An 18,972-nucleotide genomic window follows, 5' to 3' on the forward strand; every position below is an offset into this window, starting at 1 on the left:
TCCTTCATTGACACTCCCCCCCCCCCCATTCTGAGCAGTTGCTTTCCAGAACAGCCCCTTAGAAGATAGTGGTGAAGGGCAATTCAAGCTACAGCCAGTGGTACTTCTGTCAACTGACCCATTTGACTTTCCCACGATGAGTAAATTCTCCATAAAATCTCTAGAATCGTTTTATCCTCTGATCAGATCCCATTACCGTTAAGGGATTCATTCAACTCAAGGCAGTGTGTCATCTGTGCTGACCTCAGGGGCAGGTGGTGACCAACCAGACAGGCATGATCCCTGTCCCCAGGGAGCTTCCATCCTCGTGGGAGGAGGCTAACATAAAATAAATAAAGGAAGCTCAGTGGGGTGACCAGCTTGAAGGAGATGGAGCAGGGATGGGACAGAGAGTGGATCTACCTTAAAGTAGATGTGCAGCCGAGGGCCCTCTGAGGAAGTTGTAAGTGAGCTGAAACCTGAGTGACCAGAAGTGCCAGCCTTACAGACACGAGGTCTAGTGATCCATGTGGCAGCTGGAGGCTTACAGTCTCTTGGAATTTGTAATCAACTTAGACACTTACCAGTAATATAAATTAAAGCCTCAGGTAAGCCTGCTTTCACAAGATTGGTCATTAACGAGGCAGGTGTGCTTCAGACTTAAGAGAGTTCAAGCAGATGAATCAGGGCAGGAGTGTTTGTACTCTCCCCACTCGCCCACCCCCTCCCCAACGCCCCAGGATGTGTTGCTCCGGGAGCAGGGAACCATCAGGGCTCCTACTCGCCTCCCCAGAGCAGCCCCCAGTGCTCACATGCACTCCCACCACTGTGTCCCTTCAGCACTCCTCTGTCTCCACCTCCTTCCTGTTCTGGGTTTCCTTCTAAGCCACCATCTGATCCCCCCGCCCCCTCCAGTGATTGAACTGTGCAAACCTTAAAAATAGACCCCATCACGTTCAGCTGCAGCTCATTTGTGAATCTTCTGAATATTTCATGGCTGTCACTACCGTGGCAAATCTTGTTAGGCCTTAGCCACGATGCGTGGGATCTCCTCTGTGATAGGGACCGCACAATGCATGAGTTGGCAACCCAGAAGCCATTCACATTTCCTCTGCCCTCAGATTTTCAGATTAGGTGGACGAGACCTTCCCCTGACTTATTTCTGATTTTGCTTTTGTGTGTGATTCAGGAAGGCGGAAGAACCAAGAGCCACCGATACTGGCCCAAACTGGGTTCCAAGCACAGCTCGGCCACCTATGGCAAGTTCAAGGTCACCACAAAGTTCCGTACGGATTCTGGTTGCTATGCAACCACAGGCTTGAAGGTCAAGCACCTTTTGTCTGGGCAGGAAAGGACGGTGTGGCATTTGCAGTACACCGACTGGCCGGATCACGGCTGCCCAGAAGATGTTCAAGGATTTTTATGTAAGTTTTTTTCTTCCCATTTAGAATTTTACCAGTGCATCAGTGGTCTCATCAGTTGGGAGTGAAAGGGAAAGAGAGGATGCGTTCTCATAAGTGGCAAAAGTATGAAATCATTGCAGTATATATCCCTGCATATGGTATGAACGGGGCAGAATAATACATGTCATTCATCATAGTCTCCTCAGCTTTTACTCAAAAAGCTGAAACTGTGGTAAATTAGCTCATTCTATCTTAATGTAGACCTTTAGGTACCCATTAATAATAGAGCTCCTCTGATAGATGTCACATGTCTGAACCCTGAAAACCTTATGCTGAGTAGAAGAAACTGGACACAAGAGGACCAACATTGTATGATTCCAATTTAATGTGGTACCCGGAATAGGAAACGTCACAGAGGTAGAAAGGGTAGTAGAGGTTACCAGGGGCCAGAGGAAGGGGGGAATAGGGAATAGCAAGTTACCCTTTGATGGGTACAAGGTTTCTGTTCGGGGCAATGAAAAAGTTCTAGAAATGGATGCCAGTGATAGTTACACAACACTGTGAAAAACACTTATTTAATTTTTCATGGGGGTTTGCATCTCATAAGCCCCGCATTTCCCTAGAGCAGAAATCTCAATGCATTCTTCCTCGTTGCCCCTGTTTAAGATACTGGGAATCACTGAAACCAACTTGGTGTTCTTGAAACTATCATTTTTGAATTCGTCAATTTATATATATTTCTCAGAGAGTATGGTTTTCTTAGCAGCTCATTGACCTAGAATATGTAGGCAGTACTTTATTTGAAAAGCCCAAACTTGAGTGTGTGCCCACTGCATTCCAGGCTGTGGGTCAGGCTCTCAGAGTGCAGGAAAGAGTCCGTTTTGAAGGCGCTCACAGCCTCCTGAGAGAGGCAGGCCGCTGAGGACAGTCTGAGGGTGAGATCTGACACTGCCGTCTGCCTTCTGGTGTCTGCCTTCTGGTGACGGCAACAGTCCCCAGCACTCCCCCTTCCTTTTCCACAGTCTCGTTTAATTGTCCTGCACTTGCAGGGACATCCCATTCCTTCCTCACCCGGCAGATTGATCACCTGCTGTGTTGTCAACTCTCCAGCTGACAGAAGACAATGATGGGAACATCATCTGGATATTGGATAATGTCAAACCCTTGAATTTATTTTGATATTCCCTTAGAGTTGGCATATGCAGAGAGGAGAAGAGAGAGAAAACAGGTTTTTGAGAACGCAGAAGTACCATTTCCGAAGTTCCAACAGGAAGCTTCTGATGCATACCTGTTCACTGATGCAAATACTTCATTTCCCACTAGGCCAGTGATGATGGTACTTGGGCGGTCACTGACGAGAACAGAAGGCTGATGGGAATCAGAGGACCTAGAGCAAGATCTAGAGAGGCCTTAGTGTCTTGCCTGAGGTCAGACAGGTATCTGTAGCTCAAAATATTCATAAGGAAGGCAGGGACCTTTGTAGAACTTTCCTTCCTCATAACAGTGCTCTTGTTATTTTTTTTTCTGGTAATCTTTTGCTAATTGATTTACTAAAATTATCTCCAAGATGCAGAAAATGGAAACGATAAAAGTAGATCAGTTTGGTGATTGGCAAACAGCTCTGGGTTAGAAGATTGAGTTTATAAGGTGATTAAAATTGGGTGCCTGGGTGGCACAGTGGTTGAGCATGAAACTACTCTTCTGGTCATGATCCCGGGGTCCTGGGATGGAGTCCCACATCAGGCTCCCCCTGCAGGGAGCCTGCTTCTTCCTCTGCCTATGTCTCTGCCTCTCTCTGTGTGTCTCTCATGAATGAATAAATAAAATTTTTTAAAAATAAGGTGATTAAAATTATAGTTAGATCTTTTCAATCAGAACCAGTTTAAGGAAGTAAGGAAGGCCCATCTAAATTACTGAAGATCATAGAGAATTTTTTTTTAAAGAATTATTTGTTATTTTAGAGAGAGATAAGAGTTGGGGGAGGGGGGCAATGGGAGAGGGAGAGAGAGAATCTCAAGTAGACTCTCTGCTGAGTGCAGAGCATGATGCAGGGCACGATCTCATGACCCTGAGATCATGACCTGAGCCGAATCCAAAAGTCAGATGCCTAACCAACTGAGCCACCCAGGCACTGCCATAGAGAATATTTTTAAACAATGTAAATTTATTTACACTTCTAAGAAACTCAATGTGCTGAGGTGGGGTGGGGGTGGGGGCTTCTAATTGTTGGCTCTTCCAGATTTTTAGGAATTTAAAAAGATTTTTGCTGGCCTTTAAATTAGATTCCCTGGAGGCAGGGGACTTAGGACACATGGCCTTCCAGCCTGGGGAAGTCTTCACCGAGTCACAGCTTAAAGAACTTTATTAACATGATTGCTAGAGAGAGCATCCGTTGTGATCCAGTTTCTCTGTGTTTTATGAAATTCCATGTGGTGGAAGCATCTGCTTTATGGATCAGTATTGCTTGAATTTAGCACAAGGAAAAAAACCTCCCTTTTGTGTGTGAACATCGCCTTTTTTGTCAGAAGAGAATCCACGGTCACCTAATTTCTTTCCCCTCTTAGAGGAAAATTGTGAAGATTCCACACACAGACCTTAGCTCCCGTTGGTCCCGGATAGTAACTACTCTTTCTGGTCATCTCAGGTTGCCTTCCCACTTTTTTGTTTCATCCCAGATCATTTTACATCACTGGCGGTCATGGTGCTGGTGGCGGAGGTGGTGGTGGAGGGTTGGTATTAATAGTCTATTTTGGTAAACTACTTCAGATGCCTTTGTAATTGCAGGAGGTTATAAAGGCAAATAGGAGTTCATATTAATTGTAGGTAAACAGATGCTTCTGAATGACCAGACTGGTTTGAACACACATTTTTTTTTACACTTTTTTTTTTTTTTCTCTCTTCAACAATCTGAGCGCTTCCCCTAGTCTTATTTTACGATGCTGCACTGGGATGAGATTTTCTGTGTATCAGGAACCTTTAAATCGGTGTCTCCCCTGAACTAGCTACTGTCAAGCCTCTGTTACTAACTGACTGTTTCCGGCTCTTGGACCGTTTGAGGCTTACATTTTATAGACTTTTCCTTTTTTTTTTTTTTTCCTGACCACGAAAAGAAAAAGTCATTAAGGCTTGTGCTGCTATAATTTTTCATTCGCGCCCAATTGGAGTAGCGAACAGCCCCCCGCGCGGCCCTGCTGAGCTAGGCAGATGTCAGAAGGGACGAGGGAGGTGGCTCGACCCCTCCACTCCGCACACATGTTGCCTTCAGAAAGGGGAGGGCTCCTCGTGAGCATCTTACATAAACCACATGGAATCGAAGCTGAGAAGCAGGACCCCCATAGCCTATTTTTCAATCTAAAACTGAAGTCAAGCCTCAGTTGACATTCACTCATTCAGTGAGGGGAAGGAAACAGGGGCAGATGGATGCTCTTCCCACCAGAAATTGGCTCTGACAGGCGGGCGTTTCAAGGGGACCTAGCTGGTGTTCTGATCCCGGTCTGTTAATAGTAGAAATTGCTGTAAGTAATGTCGAGAATCATCTGCTTGGGGGACTTTGGGATTTGCAGAGGGGAAAACAGAATTTAATTTTTAAAAAAGAACTATTTAATTTAAAGAACAAATTCTCCCATGGACTAATTGACTCCCAGCTGGTCCTCTCTGGATCCAGGACTTGTACAGTGGGTACCAGCCAAATAATTAGTGTCTTGTAAGAACTGTAAATTATTGTCACTTTACAAAAAAAAAAAAAAAAAAGAAAGAAAGAAAGAAAGAAAAGAAAAGAAAGAAAAAGAATCACCATTAGATTTTGGGTTTGTTTTTTTTTTTTTCCTCTTCCCCCTCTTGTATGCCAAGCTGTGTAGGACTTTGGTGAGCGGATTTGCATTTTTTGTCTTGCAGCCTACTTGGAGGAGATCCAGTCGGTCCGTCGCCATACCAACAGCATGCTGGAAGGCCCCCGGAACCTGCATCCTCCCATCATCGTCCACTGCAGCGCCGGGGTGGGGCGGACCGGCGTGGTCATTCTTTCTGAGCTGATGATCTACTGCCTGGAGCATAATGAAGTGAGTCATTCTAGGCTTTCCTGAATACTCCACCTTGGGGACACATCTACACCACAGCCAAGCCTTCCCCTGTACCCTTTTACTTTTCCAGGGCTTAATTTCCTGTCTCCTGACAAGAGTTTTCCAGATCCCTGTTTCCTAGTAGGCCTCTGCCATTTACAGCCTTTCTTATCTTTCACCTCCCTCTGCTCAGTGTAGACACCCAGATAACCCACAGAAGAAAGAGATGAGTGGGAGATAGGAAACTCTGAGAAAGTCTGATCTGCATGGCGTCTGCTTCCAGAAGTCTGTGGTGTTTTGTAGACGGTCCAGTTTTGTTGCGGGGGTCGTATTCCACGGCGGGTTAGCTGGTCACAGGTCATCTAGATGCTACTTGCATTTCTGGGATGTGTTTTGGCCTAAATCCCATGTGAAAATGTGTATTCTTGATCTGTGTTTTTCATTCTTCGGAGGGAGGTTCTATCTAAAGAGGGTTCTTTAGACTGGCAGTAGGCTGGCACTGCAGGCTGGATAACCAGAGGGTGTAGACGTGGCCTGCCTTTGCCAACACTGGTTACCTAGCTCTTCTCCCCATGGAAGTGGGCTGCGGCTGCACCCATGGTGTCCCCCTGCTGCTGAAGGCCAAGGAGCCATACATGGGCTTTTGATTTCATGGGGATGAGACAAACCTCAATCAAAGGCTAAAGAACCATGCCTCTGCCTTCTCAACGTGTGGATCTTCCAAGGTTTTAAGTGGCTTTCGCTTATTTTTGTTGTTGTTTTTAGTTGGGGTCTTCATAACAGGCATGTAGAGGGCTTGGGCACATGTCAGTCCCTCCGTTTTACAGATGAGGAAACGGAGGCTCAGAAATAATTTAGTGACTTGTCTAGGGCCACATGGCTCTAAGCAGTGGTGCTAAGGTGAGACGTGAGGTCTTCTACCCCCCGGTCCCGAGTTCATCTTTCCTGTCCTCACTCTTGTCTCCAGATGCCAGGTGTCATCGGTTCTTATTCCATTTCCAAATTATACAGCTTGGAGCATCCAAGGAGACTTTGAAGTGGTTCATTAGTTTTTAAGTTAGGGGATGTTATAATGCACAACCTGTGAAAAAAATTCATATATGTATTTACTCAGTAGCATCAGTGGTTGGAAAATCAGATTAAATATGGCCCCACAAAGTTTGTTATACTGAAACTTCCAGAAAAACAATAAATACCAAGATTGGACATGTTCAAGGGATTTTTAAACCCTCTGCATATGTGAAGTTAACTTTGGAAATTTTGAATCCATATATATCAGTGTGTTGCTAAAAAGTAGAACTGGGGGGCTCTGGGGGGGCTCAGGCGTTTAAGCATCAGATTCTTGGCTTCAGCTCAGGTTATAATCGCGAGGCCATAGGATCCGGCACACAGTGAGGAGTCTGTTTCTCTCTCCCTCTCCCTGTGCCCCACGCTGGCCTCCCCTGCACCCCCAGCTCTCTCTCTCTCTCAAGTCAATAAATAAATCTTAAAAAAAAATAGATTCTGGGTTATAGCAAAAATGGCTATTTTTAAAAACAAACAGACACACTATTGATGAACAAATGCCCATCGTAGAAACAGCTGAGGCTAGCTAACAGGAATTTCGTTATCTTCTGTGAGTTTTTATTCTTCCGTCTCACATGGTGAGATTTCTTGATTGTTTGCTCTCCTGTCACTACTAGAAGTCTCTAGAAGGGTCTAGTAGATTGAATAGCTTGCCACTGAGTCCCAAATCAACTCCGTGCCGTGGGGGTGGGGGTGGGGGTGTGGAATCAGGGTATATATATGGCCTGAGTATATTCCGGGGTACGCCGGAGATGCCACTGGGCTCCAGAGGAAGAGGAAAGGCCTCTTTGTTATCCCCTCCCCACCTAGCTGTCTTACTGCCCCAATATCTCTCTTTCTTCCCCACAGTCCCCTTCTGTTCTCCATTCCCTGTGAACTCTTCCTCTGCCCGCCACCCCCCTCTCCTTCTGTCCATCTTGTCTGACATGAAAGATGGTTCTGTTCTGAGCTCTTTGGAGACCCATCAAAAGCTGAGCCTCAGTAATGTGATGACATGAGGGCTCATTGGCCACCAGATGTTATTGGCTTGATAGAACATAAACAGCACATGTCGGAGCCAGTGTGGTGCTGAGTGAGGGATTCGGCCATTAGGGCCTCGCATGGACTTGGTGCGGGCTCAGGGTGATTAAATTCTCTACAGTGTGTCCAAACATAGTGGATTTCCTCAATGCCCAGTTGCACGCCAGAACATTCTTTGCTGGACCATGGTCAATCCAAAAAGGACTTCTGTTCCCATTGATATTCAAAGATAGCAAGATGACTCATATTGTTCACTTCCCTTCCCCTAGCACAAATATAGCCAGCCTTATCTGTCCCGTTTCCCATCGTTGCTATTGGTAGATGGTTAGGGGAGGAAAAAAGTTCCCGACTTTGTTCTGCTTCAAACCTGGCTGCTAAGATTCAAAACCCTTATTTCGGGCGTGGAAACATGTTTAGCTTTTTTGTTTTTTAAGCAAAGAGTTTGACAAGCAAATATGAAATGGTGTGTCCTGTTTTTCTGTCTAGACTTTCCTGCCTTCTTTCCATGGCTTCTGGATTTAGCATGCTTTATATTTTAGTCTGTAATCCATACAGTTTTAATTTTGTCAGTGAAATACCTTTTTTCCCCCTCTGGGAAAAAAAGATTCCTACAGTAAGGTCGGGTAGCTGTGAGGTGGGAATGGGAGGGCGGTCTCCCAGGCTGCTCTGACAAGCCTCTTCGTGGCCCACTGCTTTTGACCACTGAATGTTAGCTTGACATTTAATGCTTTTACTTTTTTTTTTTTTTATAAAGCACTAGTTTTATGGTTTGCGATACTCTCTTGCCCCCCTGTATTTAGCTCTCTGTCCTAGATTAGCTCATTATAAAAGGTTAGGTTCTCACCAGCCAACTAATGAGATATCTTGTCTTGCTGCTTTTCTGAGTAAGTTATCCCTTCTCCTTGGAGTTGAGAGGCAAAAACACCTTCTAGACAAAACTGAGCAAACTGGGTATGATTCCTTGGGGTTGGGGACAGTGGACAGCAGATACTATGAGAGTGAATCCTCAAGGCAACTAAACTAGGACTCTCATTGATTCCCAGGGGAACTTTCTTTATCTTGTCTTCAAACTGCCCCTTACCAGATGTCTTTAGGGCTGCATTTTATAGGCTATTAAGATGGCAATGCTCATGATGGTGGTAGATGGAGGTGGAGGTGGTGGAGGTCACGTGGTGGAGGTTGCGTGGTGGAGCTGGAGGTGACAGAGGTAGAGGAAGATGTGGTGATCATGGAGGAGATGATGGTAGTGGAGGTGATGGAGGGGAGATAGGTGTGATAGTAGAGGAGATGATGGTGCTAGTGGTGGTAGAGGTGGTGGTAGAAGTGCTGCTGATGCAGAAGACAATGGTGGTGGAGGTGGAAGGGGTGGTGATGACAGTGACAACAGTGACAGTATTACAGCAACAGCCAACCTGTATTGAAGGTTTACCATGTGCCAACACCCTTCTGGGAACCTTACAATTCAAGTAGCCTTCACAATAACCCCATGAGAGAGGTCCTATTAATGCCCTTGTGTGACCAGGAGAATCTGAGGCACAAGTAATAAAGGGAAGTGTGCACATCCCACAGCCAGGAAGTTTGAAGGCTGTGGTTCAGCAGATGAAGCCTGACCTGGGCCTGTGCTCTTAACTTCCATGTGACACTGCTTCCCTGTCAAAACCTTGATGGGAACAGGGAGAAGCAGCTTTAATCTCTCCTGTACCTTCAGCGCCCAGCTCAGTCATGCTCATCAAGCACTATGTTCTTACTTAAGTTCATCATTAGGTGCCTCTAGGTTGTACATCATGGTATCAGTTACTTTGGAGTATCGTGTAGGCAAGGACCCATCAGTCAGCAGCTATGGCGTAGGGTGTACATTTTGGCAAACAGCTTAAGGATCCACATGGCTTTTTCTCTTTCTTTATTACTGGGGACTTGGTCCCCTTTAAATCTGTGGTTTGCATTATTGAACTGTTTTTGGAGAAGAGCAACTAATAAGGCTGGCATCTGTTGTATCATAGTACACAGTTTGGAAATAGCTGAAATGACTTGTAAAGGTAAGATGAGAAAAGACATACAGCTGGATAAAGAAGAGGTCTGTGTACACACACACAACACACACACACACATTGGAGTACTACTCAGCCATCAAAAAATTGAAATCTTGCCATTTGCAATGACATGGATAAAACTAAAGAATATTGTGCTGAGTGAAATAAGTCAATCAGAGAAGGACAGTTATCATGATCTCAGTCATATGTAGAATTTAAGAAACAGGATCATAGGGGAAGAAGGGAAAAAAATAAAACAAGATGAAGTGAGAGAGGAGACAAACCACAAGAGACTATAAATCATAGGAAACAAACTGAGGGTTGCGGGAGGTGAGGTGGGGAAGGGGATGGGGTAACTGGGTGATGGGGATTAAGGGGGGCATGTGATGTAATGAGCACTAGGTGTTATATAAGACTGATGTATCACTGATGTCTACCTCTGAAACTAATAATACATTATATGCTAATTGAATTTAACTAAAATTTTAAATTTTAAAAAGGTAAAAAAAAAAAAAAAAGCCATACAGCTGAGTTTGTATTGTTTTACCTCCAGTGGTTGCTCAGCCCTTGATAACTTCATGGGGGTGGTATTGCCCAGGTGAAGAGCTCCCAGAGTGGGGGCAGTGAGCTGAGGCCACAATGGCTTTCCTGACTCCATGATACTTCTGGCCTGGCTGGTCCAGGAAGATGGACATTACTCAACTGAGCCCCTGGTCTGCTCTAACACTGATGACCCACCTCATTAATTCCCTTCGTTGAAGCTGGTTCTATATTCTCAAAGAATTGACACATAGACAATTTCATTTAATATTCAAAATATTTTTTAGTGAAAGGTTTTCCCTCTAACTATGACTATTATGATGAACACCAGGTGTGGTACCGAGGTGTTGAATCTCTACATTGTACTCCTGAAACTAACATTACATTGTATGCTAATTAACTGGAATTTAAATAAAAACTTTAAAAAAGCAAAGGAAAACTGAGAAGCAGCCTAGTATCCCAGAGAGGACTCCAAACACTTAAGAATAGGTAGTATTTCTGAAAATGGGTGGGTTTTCCTAACAGACTGGTGTGGATTTAAGATATCCCACCAGTGCCAGTGACACATGACAGCCAGGTTGTCCCGGGGCTAGTATAATAAGGTCTTTGGGAAGACCCAGAGGGGCCAAGCCCTTTGCTTTCTCTTATACCTACAGATGCGTGGCGAGCAGAAGCTTCCTGAGCAGGGAAGTGAGGAACAACCCCAGGGTGGCTTTCTCATCTTAAGATCTTGTGCTTTTTTTTCTTGCAGAAAGTGGAAGTACCCATGATGCTGAGACTCCTCAGGGAGCAAAGGATGTTCATGATCCAGACCATCACTCAGTACAAGTTTGTCTACCAAGTCCTCATCCAGTTCCTTCAAAACTCCAGACTCATTTAACCCCCCCGCCCCGCCCCAGCTACTGGGAGAGGGCCCCAGCTCCATCTGCAGATGGGGAGGCACCTCCAGACAACATCTGCTCCCCCAGCAGGGCGCGGATGGCCAGAGCAGGCAGGTCATCGGCTCCTTGACGACAGGAGCCAAGATTATTCACAAACATCATATATTATTTTATATGAGATAATTTATTTTTTTCCCCTTTTGGATAACTTTTGTGAATCATTGTAATGCAGTTTTCACCATTAATATAGTACTTTTCATTTGAACCTTTTTTTTTTTTTGACTGATCTGCATTGTAAATATGTCAGGGAAGGTTGCCTGGTGGATTGTTTGGGGGACAGAGGCATAAAGGGAACACATCTCTAGTGAAGTTGCAGCCAGATGAGTAGCCAAGCCTGAAATTCAGCGGCCTGATTGCTCATGTCCAAATCAAAGATGGCAAGAAAATGAATTCGTTCTAAAATAAGGGCCAAGGCCCTTCCCTGAAGGAAAACAACAACAACAACAAAAAACACTATTTTCTTGTATTTGGGGGTTCCTGAGCCTTGATGGACACTGGCGTCCTTTCTTCCTTTCTGCCCTCGTCCTCAGCAGCTTGAGTTAAAAACAGGAGCAGCTAGAGGAAACGCAGCCTTTATGATGCAGTAATGGCCATCGCCCGGCTGAACGAGGAGCTCTGGGTTGTACCTTTCTCAACACCCCTTCTTCTGGACTCTGGGGCCCCGTGTTCCCTGCCAGGGACTGCACCCTCAATATTTCGCTACTACTCCCTGTTTACTCAGTGAGCCCCAGTCTGGTGGTCTTTGAGGCTCTGGGCCAGGCCATCTGTGCAGCTAGGCCTCTTGCCCGATTGAGAGAAGATAATGGGCCGGAGTGGGAAGAAAAAGGAGACGGGCAGGCCCTTGATGGTGTTTCTTATTTAAATAGGATGTGTGTGCTGGACGGGGGCCTGCAGGTCGAGGTGCTGGGTACATTCTGTCTTTCCATCAGTCACCAAGTCACTGGAAAGGTTATAAAGGGAACAGTTGGGAACGCTGATTTATGGGGGCTGTTTGGCACTCAGGTGGCAGGGCCCTGGCCAGGAACCGCAGCGAGAGTGAGCCCCCTCCCAGCTGCGCTGCTGTCCCCCCAGGCTCTGGCCTGCAAGAGCAGAACTAAGCCCACTCAGAACGCTGTAATCCAAATTTTGGCCACTGGATGAAAGATGCTGGGACCTGTCTCGCACAAAGCCCCTCACTGCTTTCCTGTTCTCCAGGCACCCCACCCTCCAGTCACCTTGCAGCTTGGTTCCGTTTGTCTCTTCCTGAGCCTACTCTGGTCATTGTCCTGAATTTCTTTCTTTTTTTTTTTTTTTAAAGATTTTATTTATTTATTCATGAGAGACAGAGAGAGGCAGAGACACAGGCAGAGGGAGAAGCAGGCTCCATGCAGGGAGCCCAATGTGGGACTCGATCCCGGGTCCCCAGGATCACACCCTGAGCCAAAGGCAGGCACTAAACCATTGAGCCACCCAGGGATCCCCTGTCCTGAATTTCTTGGGTCAGTACACAGTAAATCATATTCCACACATTTTCCCGCTAGCTGGATTTTAGGCACGTTGCCTCTCTGCTGTCCAGTTCTTCTTGAATGCAACTTTTAAACTGTGGTTTTGTTCTTAGAATTGACATTTGTGGGTGTTCCATTATGCCCTCCCCCGCCACTGCCTTTGTTTTGTTTTGTTTTGTTTTGTTTTTCCTGAGCTGAAAATATTAAGAAAGAATGGCATCAGATCAACCAGAAAGAGCGAGCCTGTGTGACATCCGGTTACCACACAGCAGCAGAGGGGTGTGGAAGCGGATTCCCGATGAACTCCTTTGGACTGGGCATCCACTCGGTTTCACGTCTGGCCAGGTGTTGTGGTGGTGGGTCTCTCACTTAGACTCAGACTATCTGGTGATGGAGGGGCTCCTCTCTTCTACTCCAGAGACTGAAGAATCGGTCCAGGAGGGTAACTTCAGTTACACTGTAGAGATGCTGGAATTTGGGTATATGTGCTGGAAAAGAAAACCATGAGTTGGACTTAATGTTTTCAATGGAACAGAGCTCAGCACCCTCACTGGGAGATGCTCAGAACTCTGCTCATCGACAGGCAAAGAGGCGGGTTTCCTTTCCTTAGACACTCTTCCATCCTTGCGATGGTCTGCTGTGAGGAGTGTTTTCGGAGTTGGTCTGCGGTTACTGGCTTATCTGATGCACGACACAAACATTTCTCTTTTCATCTCTCAGGCCCCAACGTGGGCACTGTTAACATCGAGTCTCACGTGGGCAGCGTGTAGATCTGCTGTCTCTTTGAGCTCATCACACATGCTCTTCTTTTCAACCCGTCCGCTGTTGTCACTTGGTGCTGTGGGAATAGTTGTTAATGCACAAAACGCAGGGAAGAAGTGGGTCTGCTGTCCAATTTCCTAGCCAAAGTTTATATCGAAACCCAAAGGAAACCACTTAAAAGTTACTCCACATATTTCATTTTTAAAAACAAATGTTTTTGGTTCCGTAGCGCATTTTGCATTCCTTTTCCCATCTCCAGCGAATGCCAGCACAGTTCCTGTGAAATTAGCAGCAGGCATTGAAAGTCCTTCTAGTGGCATCTGCATAATAATTGCCCAGAGATGCTTTATATCTGGGAAGCAAGCCAAGGAATAAACCTTGAAGCAAAGTGTATTAAATTAGTTATCTAGTTAGAGCTTTTGGAATGAGTTCCTGATGATGTATCAAGTCTGAAGCTGGAGCGGTCGGGGTCTATTTTTCTGTTTGGATTTGAAGAGAGAAAATTAAAAATAGAGGGGGAAAAAAGAGATAACCATCTCGCAGCAAAGCCATTCAACTCTTTGGGGCCTCTGGTTTTGAAGTTTTCCAGTTGAAATGTGTTATTTCTTTGATCCGTACTCATTTGGGCACGCGGAGCCAGCGTTTGTCCTTGGTTAACTGTTGTCCCTGGATGGCAGGGCTGAGTGTGACGTCTTCATCCTTGAACTGCGCTGGGCCTGCTGGGCTTATTGGTTCCCTTGGGCTCCAAGGAGACCCCACCTTCCGTAGCACTGACATTTACACACACCTCTTTCCTTGGATGGGAAGTAAGGGAGGATTTGGCTGCATTAGAGAGGGATGCCAAACGTTGATTTTTTTTACAGGAGAGGAAAGAGGAATGAGCTGTTCTCAGTGAGGGGGAACAGTAAGATCAGGAAGGGTGAAAACCTCTCCACATGGAATATTTTGAGCAATATGCTTCCAAGGAGCTTAAATAGAGAGAACTTTACTTTTACAATCTTCGTGATCATGGATTACAAAGAGGAACTAGTCTTTTATCTATTATTTATCTCCCATTGCTTGCCTAAGACTCACTTGGCCATCTCTGGCCCCTTCTTCCATCAGCCTGGTCGGAGGGGCATTGCGGGCCCTGTTGAGAGGGTTCTTGTGGGACCCAACCACTGGCTTTCCCAATACTCACTTAACCTCTATCATGCCTACTCTGTGCTTTTGAGGTTCAGTTTTAAACTCCAGGGGGGCTCAAGAGGTCAGCATTTTTATCCAGCTGCCTACTTCTCTCATCTTTTCAGCTTAATTACAGGTTGACCATGTGAAAATGACAATAGCTGGATCATTTTTTGTTACAGTGACAGAAAATTTACATGAGTCAACCTAATACATACAGTATTTTTCTTCCCCCTGATAGAGTAGGGGTCCCAACACACCATATATTATTTCTCCTCACAAGGGCTAGGAAACACAAAAGCGTGTGAAGTGGATGAGTTGGCTTTGCCATAATGAGCTTTGCACTCAGTGAATGGGTCACCTCCTGGGGCTGGGAAGTCACTCTGTCTGCAGAGATGTTAGTACACCCAGATGTTAGCACGCTCTCATAGGCAGTGTTGGCCATCAGGCACATCACTATAGGATTTTCGGTGGCCACCTTTTTTTGATGTACAACTTGTGTTAACTTAGCAGACCTTAGCACAGTGCTTATGGCACATGGTGTGTGGACCTGAAGCTGTCCCCAGCCAGAAAGCAGAATGTGCTTTTTTGAATCTCATTCTTCCACTTCTAGTGACAGGTTTGATGGTGAAAGCAGGTATAGCTGTTGACTTTCTTTTTCGGGAAATGTGTCCATCCCTTTGTGGTGGAGGAGTCTAAGATATGTGCAAGAGGGCTGAGACACAAGGGATGGGATTGGGTCAGACCTACGTTACTGATAATCTATCCCTCATTCCCCCTCCATTTTGGCAATAACTGTTGGGGTCCTAGAAGAGATTTCAAGAAGTACCAAGTAATCACTGTTGGGATCTTTAGGCAGCCCTATTTGGGCAATTCAGCTTCCTCACATTTGACCAAAGACTCTTCTGCTGCTGTTTAATTTTATTTCTATGTACCAGATGCCCATCAGGCTCTTATTTTGTGATTTCTTTGCATGAACAAAGTAACAATTCATCCAGTGCTACTTCCAGATGGAGAAATTTGGGTTTTCCATGGATACTGCACAAATTTTCCAGTGGCCTACAGCCTTATGGATGACAAATTAGTTGGCCCTATAGGGTGGAAATCTCTAAAATGTTAAATTATGTTTGAAGCTTCCCTTGGATGCTGTGCAAGAAAATAGAATGGTTCTTGTCTTTGCCTCGGCTTCTGAGACATTTGGGGGCAGAAGACCTAAGGGCTACATCTTTGGAAAATAACAAGAGAGATATGAGGGTTTATCCAATCATATCTGCCCATCCAAATATGTTGCCCCTAAAGTCACTGTTGTTCGTGGAATTCTGTAAAACCCAACAGCCAGCTTACCTAATATGCAACCTTTATTGTGCTGACTACCTTTAGCTCCAGCTTAATATAACTGCATCTTCTGCAAGGTCAAACTAAAATGTTCCCTACTAAAACGTCCAAGAGCCTGGCATATTGAGTATCTGGCATCAATCGATTGCATGAGACCGGATAGTTTATTGTTGTTTGGTGCAGTGAAGTGGGAGGATGTGCATCAGTTCCTATTGTTCAGAGCTTCGGTCAGCCCTTCTATTTTAAAAATAAATTCAAGGACATTTCGTTACAAGGCAGGAGGGCGAGAGCTGATGCGCAGCCTGGCTATGACGAGCATCTGCATAGAAAGTCACTGTGTCTTCTGCGGTGCTTTGGGCCATCAGGGTCTTTCGTTTCCCCAAGATGCCATAGGCTTGCTTAGAGAAGTCATAAACGAGGCCAGAGGGGTGGTGTGCCGCAGCACCCCTCGGAGGGCCCGGCTGCAGGGTCCCGATCGGTTTCACCCTTGCTCGTGCTTTTAAACGGCCCTCAGGGCCCTGGGAGAGCTGGGGAAGCTCCAGGATTCGGGTGTGAGCCCGGGGTGCCCGCTCACTGGCCTTCCTGGCAGAGGGCCCTGCCCACCGCCTCGCCCCCCGAGATGGCATCTCGGCTCCCTGCGAGCCCGGGGCGCACACTCACGCTCCAGGGTCCCCATCCCCCCGACCGCACTTGTTTCTCGTCTCCCTGGGCGGGACTGTCCTGGGAAGGCACCGTCCCGGGGCCACCGTCTGCTGCCCCTGCCGCGGTCGGTCCGCTCTCCCCTCTGCCTTCCCTCCCCTTCCCGCGCGAGCCTACAGAACAGCGCAGCCTCGGCAGAAGCACTCTCGTAGGCAGCCTAAATTACACGGTTAGGAAACCGAATTTTAATTCTAAAAAGCTCATAGAGTTTGAAGGATCAAGATCTGGCAAATGGAAAGGGCCAGAAAGAATGGAAAACAGCTGGAAAGTTGCCAGCAACCACGCAGCTGCCCTTTGCCCCTCTCCCCGCCTTGGTCGGGGTTGTGGCCGCTCCTCGCTCCTGGGGACGTGAGAGCAGATGGAGTCGATGACAGGCCCGGCAGAAGCAGTGCGGGTAGCAGAGGTACTTTGTTTCCTTCCAGGGGGACCTGCACGCGGTCCCAGCGGCTGCGGTGGCCGGTGACCCCTGTGGTCAGGTGCGCGCAGCACCTGCCTCCTCCTGACCAGCTCCCTTGGCGCAGCCTCTCCCCTTGGACTGGGCCTGGCCTCTCCTCATGGACTGGGCCTGGCCTCTCCCCTCGGACTGGGCCTCAGCCTCTCCTCATGGACTGGGCCTGGCCTCTGCCCTCGTACTGGGCCTGCCCGGCGCTGTGGGTGGGATGGGTGGCAGGTGTCCAGGGAGGGGCAGGACACGCTCATCACGTGCACCTGATCCTGCCGTTTCTCCCCCAGCCGCCCTCAGGGAGACGCAGACACCTGCTCCCCTGACCGCAGGGTCCCAGGGGGTCCCAGGAGTGAGCGGGAAGGTCGGGTCTTCTCGTCCTTGGGGTGGAGCTGTTTTCGCCCCCATCTCAGGAATGCTGCCTGGAGTGAGTCAGGGTAGCTCTCAGCAGGGGCGTCTGCGCGTTGCCCAGGGCCTCCCACCTCCCCCAACTGCAGTGTTAGCTAAGAACTACCTTCTCCAGGGAACCCAAAGCTGTAATTCAGAGCCTTTGTGTTTTTTGTTTTGTTTTGTTTTTCATCGTGAACATCGTAGAATGTTACTGCCATTTCCTTTGGCTAAACTCTCTTGCCAGTCTGGGGTCTAAAAAATCTATTAACCATTTTAAAAGCAAGGTTACTCTTCATCGGAGATGATTTCCTGTGTGTGTCCTTCGTTCCTTCCATAGCCAACTGACTTGAGGATTCTCAAATGGGAAAAGGAGAACAGTTTACATATGCAGATGACTATTTAAACATATAACCTTGTGTGATTCTCCTTACATCAAATAACAGGCCAACGTGGTTTGTTTCACTGGACTTCTTGTCGGGTTACTTAACTCAGTATTTTGATGCTTTCCTTGTCTGTGTTTTACAAGATGTTGTGAATCGCGGTCTCATTCGAAACAATTGGCATTTCGTAGATTTCCTATTGAAACAACGTCCGGACAAGTCCCCAGCTTAGACACCAGGCTGTTCTTAAGGCCCTTGGGTCAGCCCACGGAAGCCTTTGGACTCGGACAGAGCTGAAACGCAGGGTGGGCAGCCCAGTGTGGTTGGCTGTCGTGAGCTGACCTGGAAATGTAACCGCCTCGGGTGGTGTTGCCATGAGACATGCGTTCCAGGTCGGGACTGGGGATCCTGACAACCCTTGTCCCCCCCGTGGGTAGCCACTTGCTACCCTGCAAGGTGCAAGTCCGTTCTCTTTGCTACAAACAGTGGTTGTCAGGCGAAAGAGGGAGTGAGAGGTCTATAGGACATTCCCTACGTCAGGGGGTGATTAATATTCATGGCAACTTTAATTTGGTATAGCCTCCCTCTCAATTTAATAATATTAAAAGCCTTAAATAAAACTATGCATGCTATTCTATGTGCTTTTTTATATCAGTAAATAAGCTTATGCTTGCCAGTTTTATACACAGTTATGAGGTGTGTAAAACTGACTTTTGACAGTATTTTTTGCACTGTTTCTTCTGTTTTTATAAAGTCTTTAGATAACGGTCCTAGTTGCGTATTGTTTATGTTTTCACCACCCTTGTCATTGCTGTAAAATGTTTCATATGTGCCTTTACAAATGTGAGATCTTTATTCTAACTTTTTTTGTAAAAGATATCTATTGACTTCCATATACAATAAACCTTTTTTTTTTTTCAGAGAAAACAGTTGAATCTTCTCTCTTCTGTGTCCTGCATGTTTGCATTAGATGAAAGGACCCACATCCTTTACTTATTAGGATTATTTTCATAGGCAAAAGGGCCTGGTAAAATCTGCTTTTTTACCATTCTAAAGCCCGTTTATTTCTACCCACTTCCATTCCTGTATAACTCGATCGTACTGAAGAATTTGTTCGAAACTTCCAAAGTTATTGTGGTTATAAAAGAACAAAACAAAACAAAACACCTGACGAGGGTGATCACTAGGCAAGTGGAGTGAAGAATACATAGAAAGGGATCTTTCCTACAGATGCTGTGATAACCCTTAGCAAGCGTCAGGTCCCTTCCCCCAGCTGTCAC

The 18,972-nt window shown here is 46.4% G+C and overlaps 1 protein-coding gene across 2 annotated transcripts in view; it reads left to right on the plus strand.

Annotated features, from left to right (window-relative positions):
• PTPN14 (protein tyrosine phosphatase non-receptor type 14) overlaps nt 1–18,629 on the plus strand; it is a 176,969-nt gene extending 158,340 nt beyond the window's left edge. For both annotated transcript variants that reach the window (XM_041756603.1, XM_041756597.1), the window contains exons 17-19: nt 1,169–1,403; nt 5,277–5,440; nt 10,847–18,629. In XM_041756603.1, coding sequence (XP_041612537.1) covers nt 1,169–1,403; nt 5,277–5,440; nt 10,847–10,975 — 528 coding nt within the window. In that variant the 3' untranslated portion in view covers nt 10,976–18,629. The remainder of the gene's footprint in view (nt 1–1,168; nt 1,404–5,276; nt 5,441–10,846) is intronic.
• Nucleotides 18,630–18,972: the final 343 nt, after the last annotated feature.

Source organism: Vulpes lagopus, chromosome 1 (genome assembly GCF_018345385.1).
Source record: "Vulpes lagopus strain Blue_001 chromosome 1, ASM1834538v1, whole genome shotgun sequence".
NCBI lineage: Eukaryota > Metazoa > Chordata > Mammalia > Carnivora > Canidae > Vulpes > Vulpes lagopus.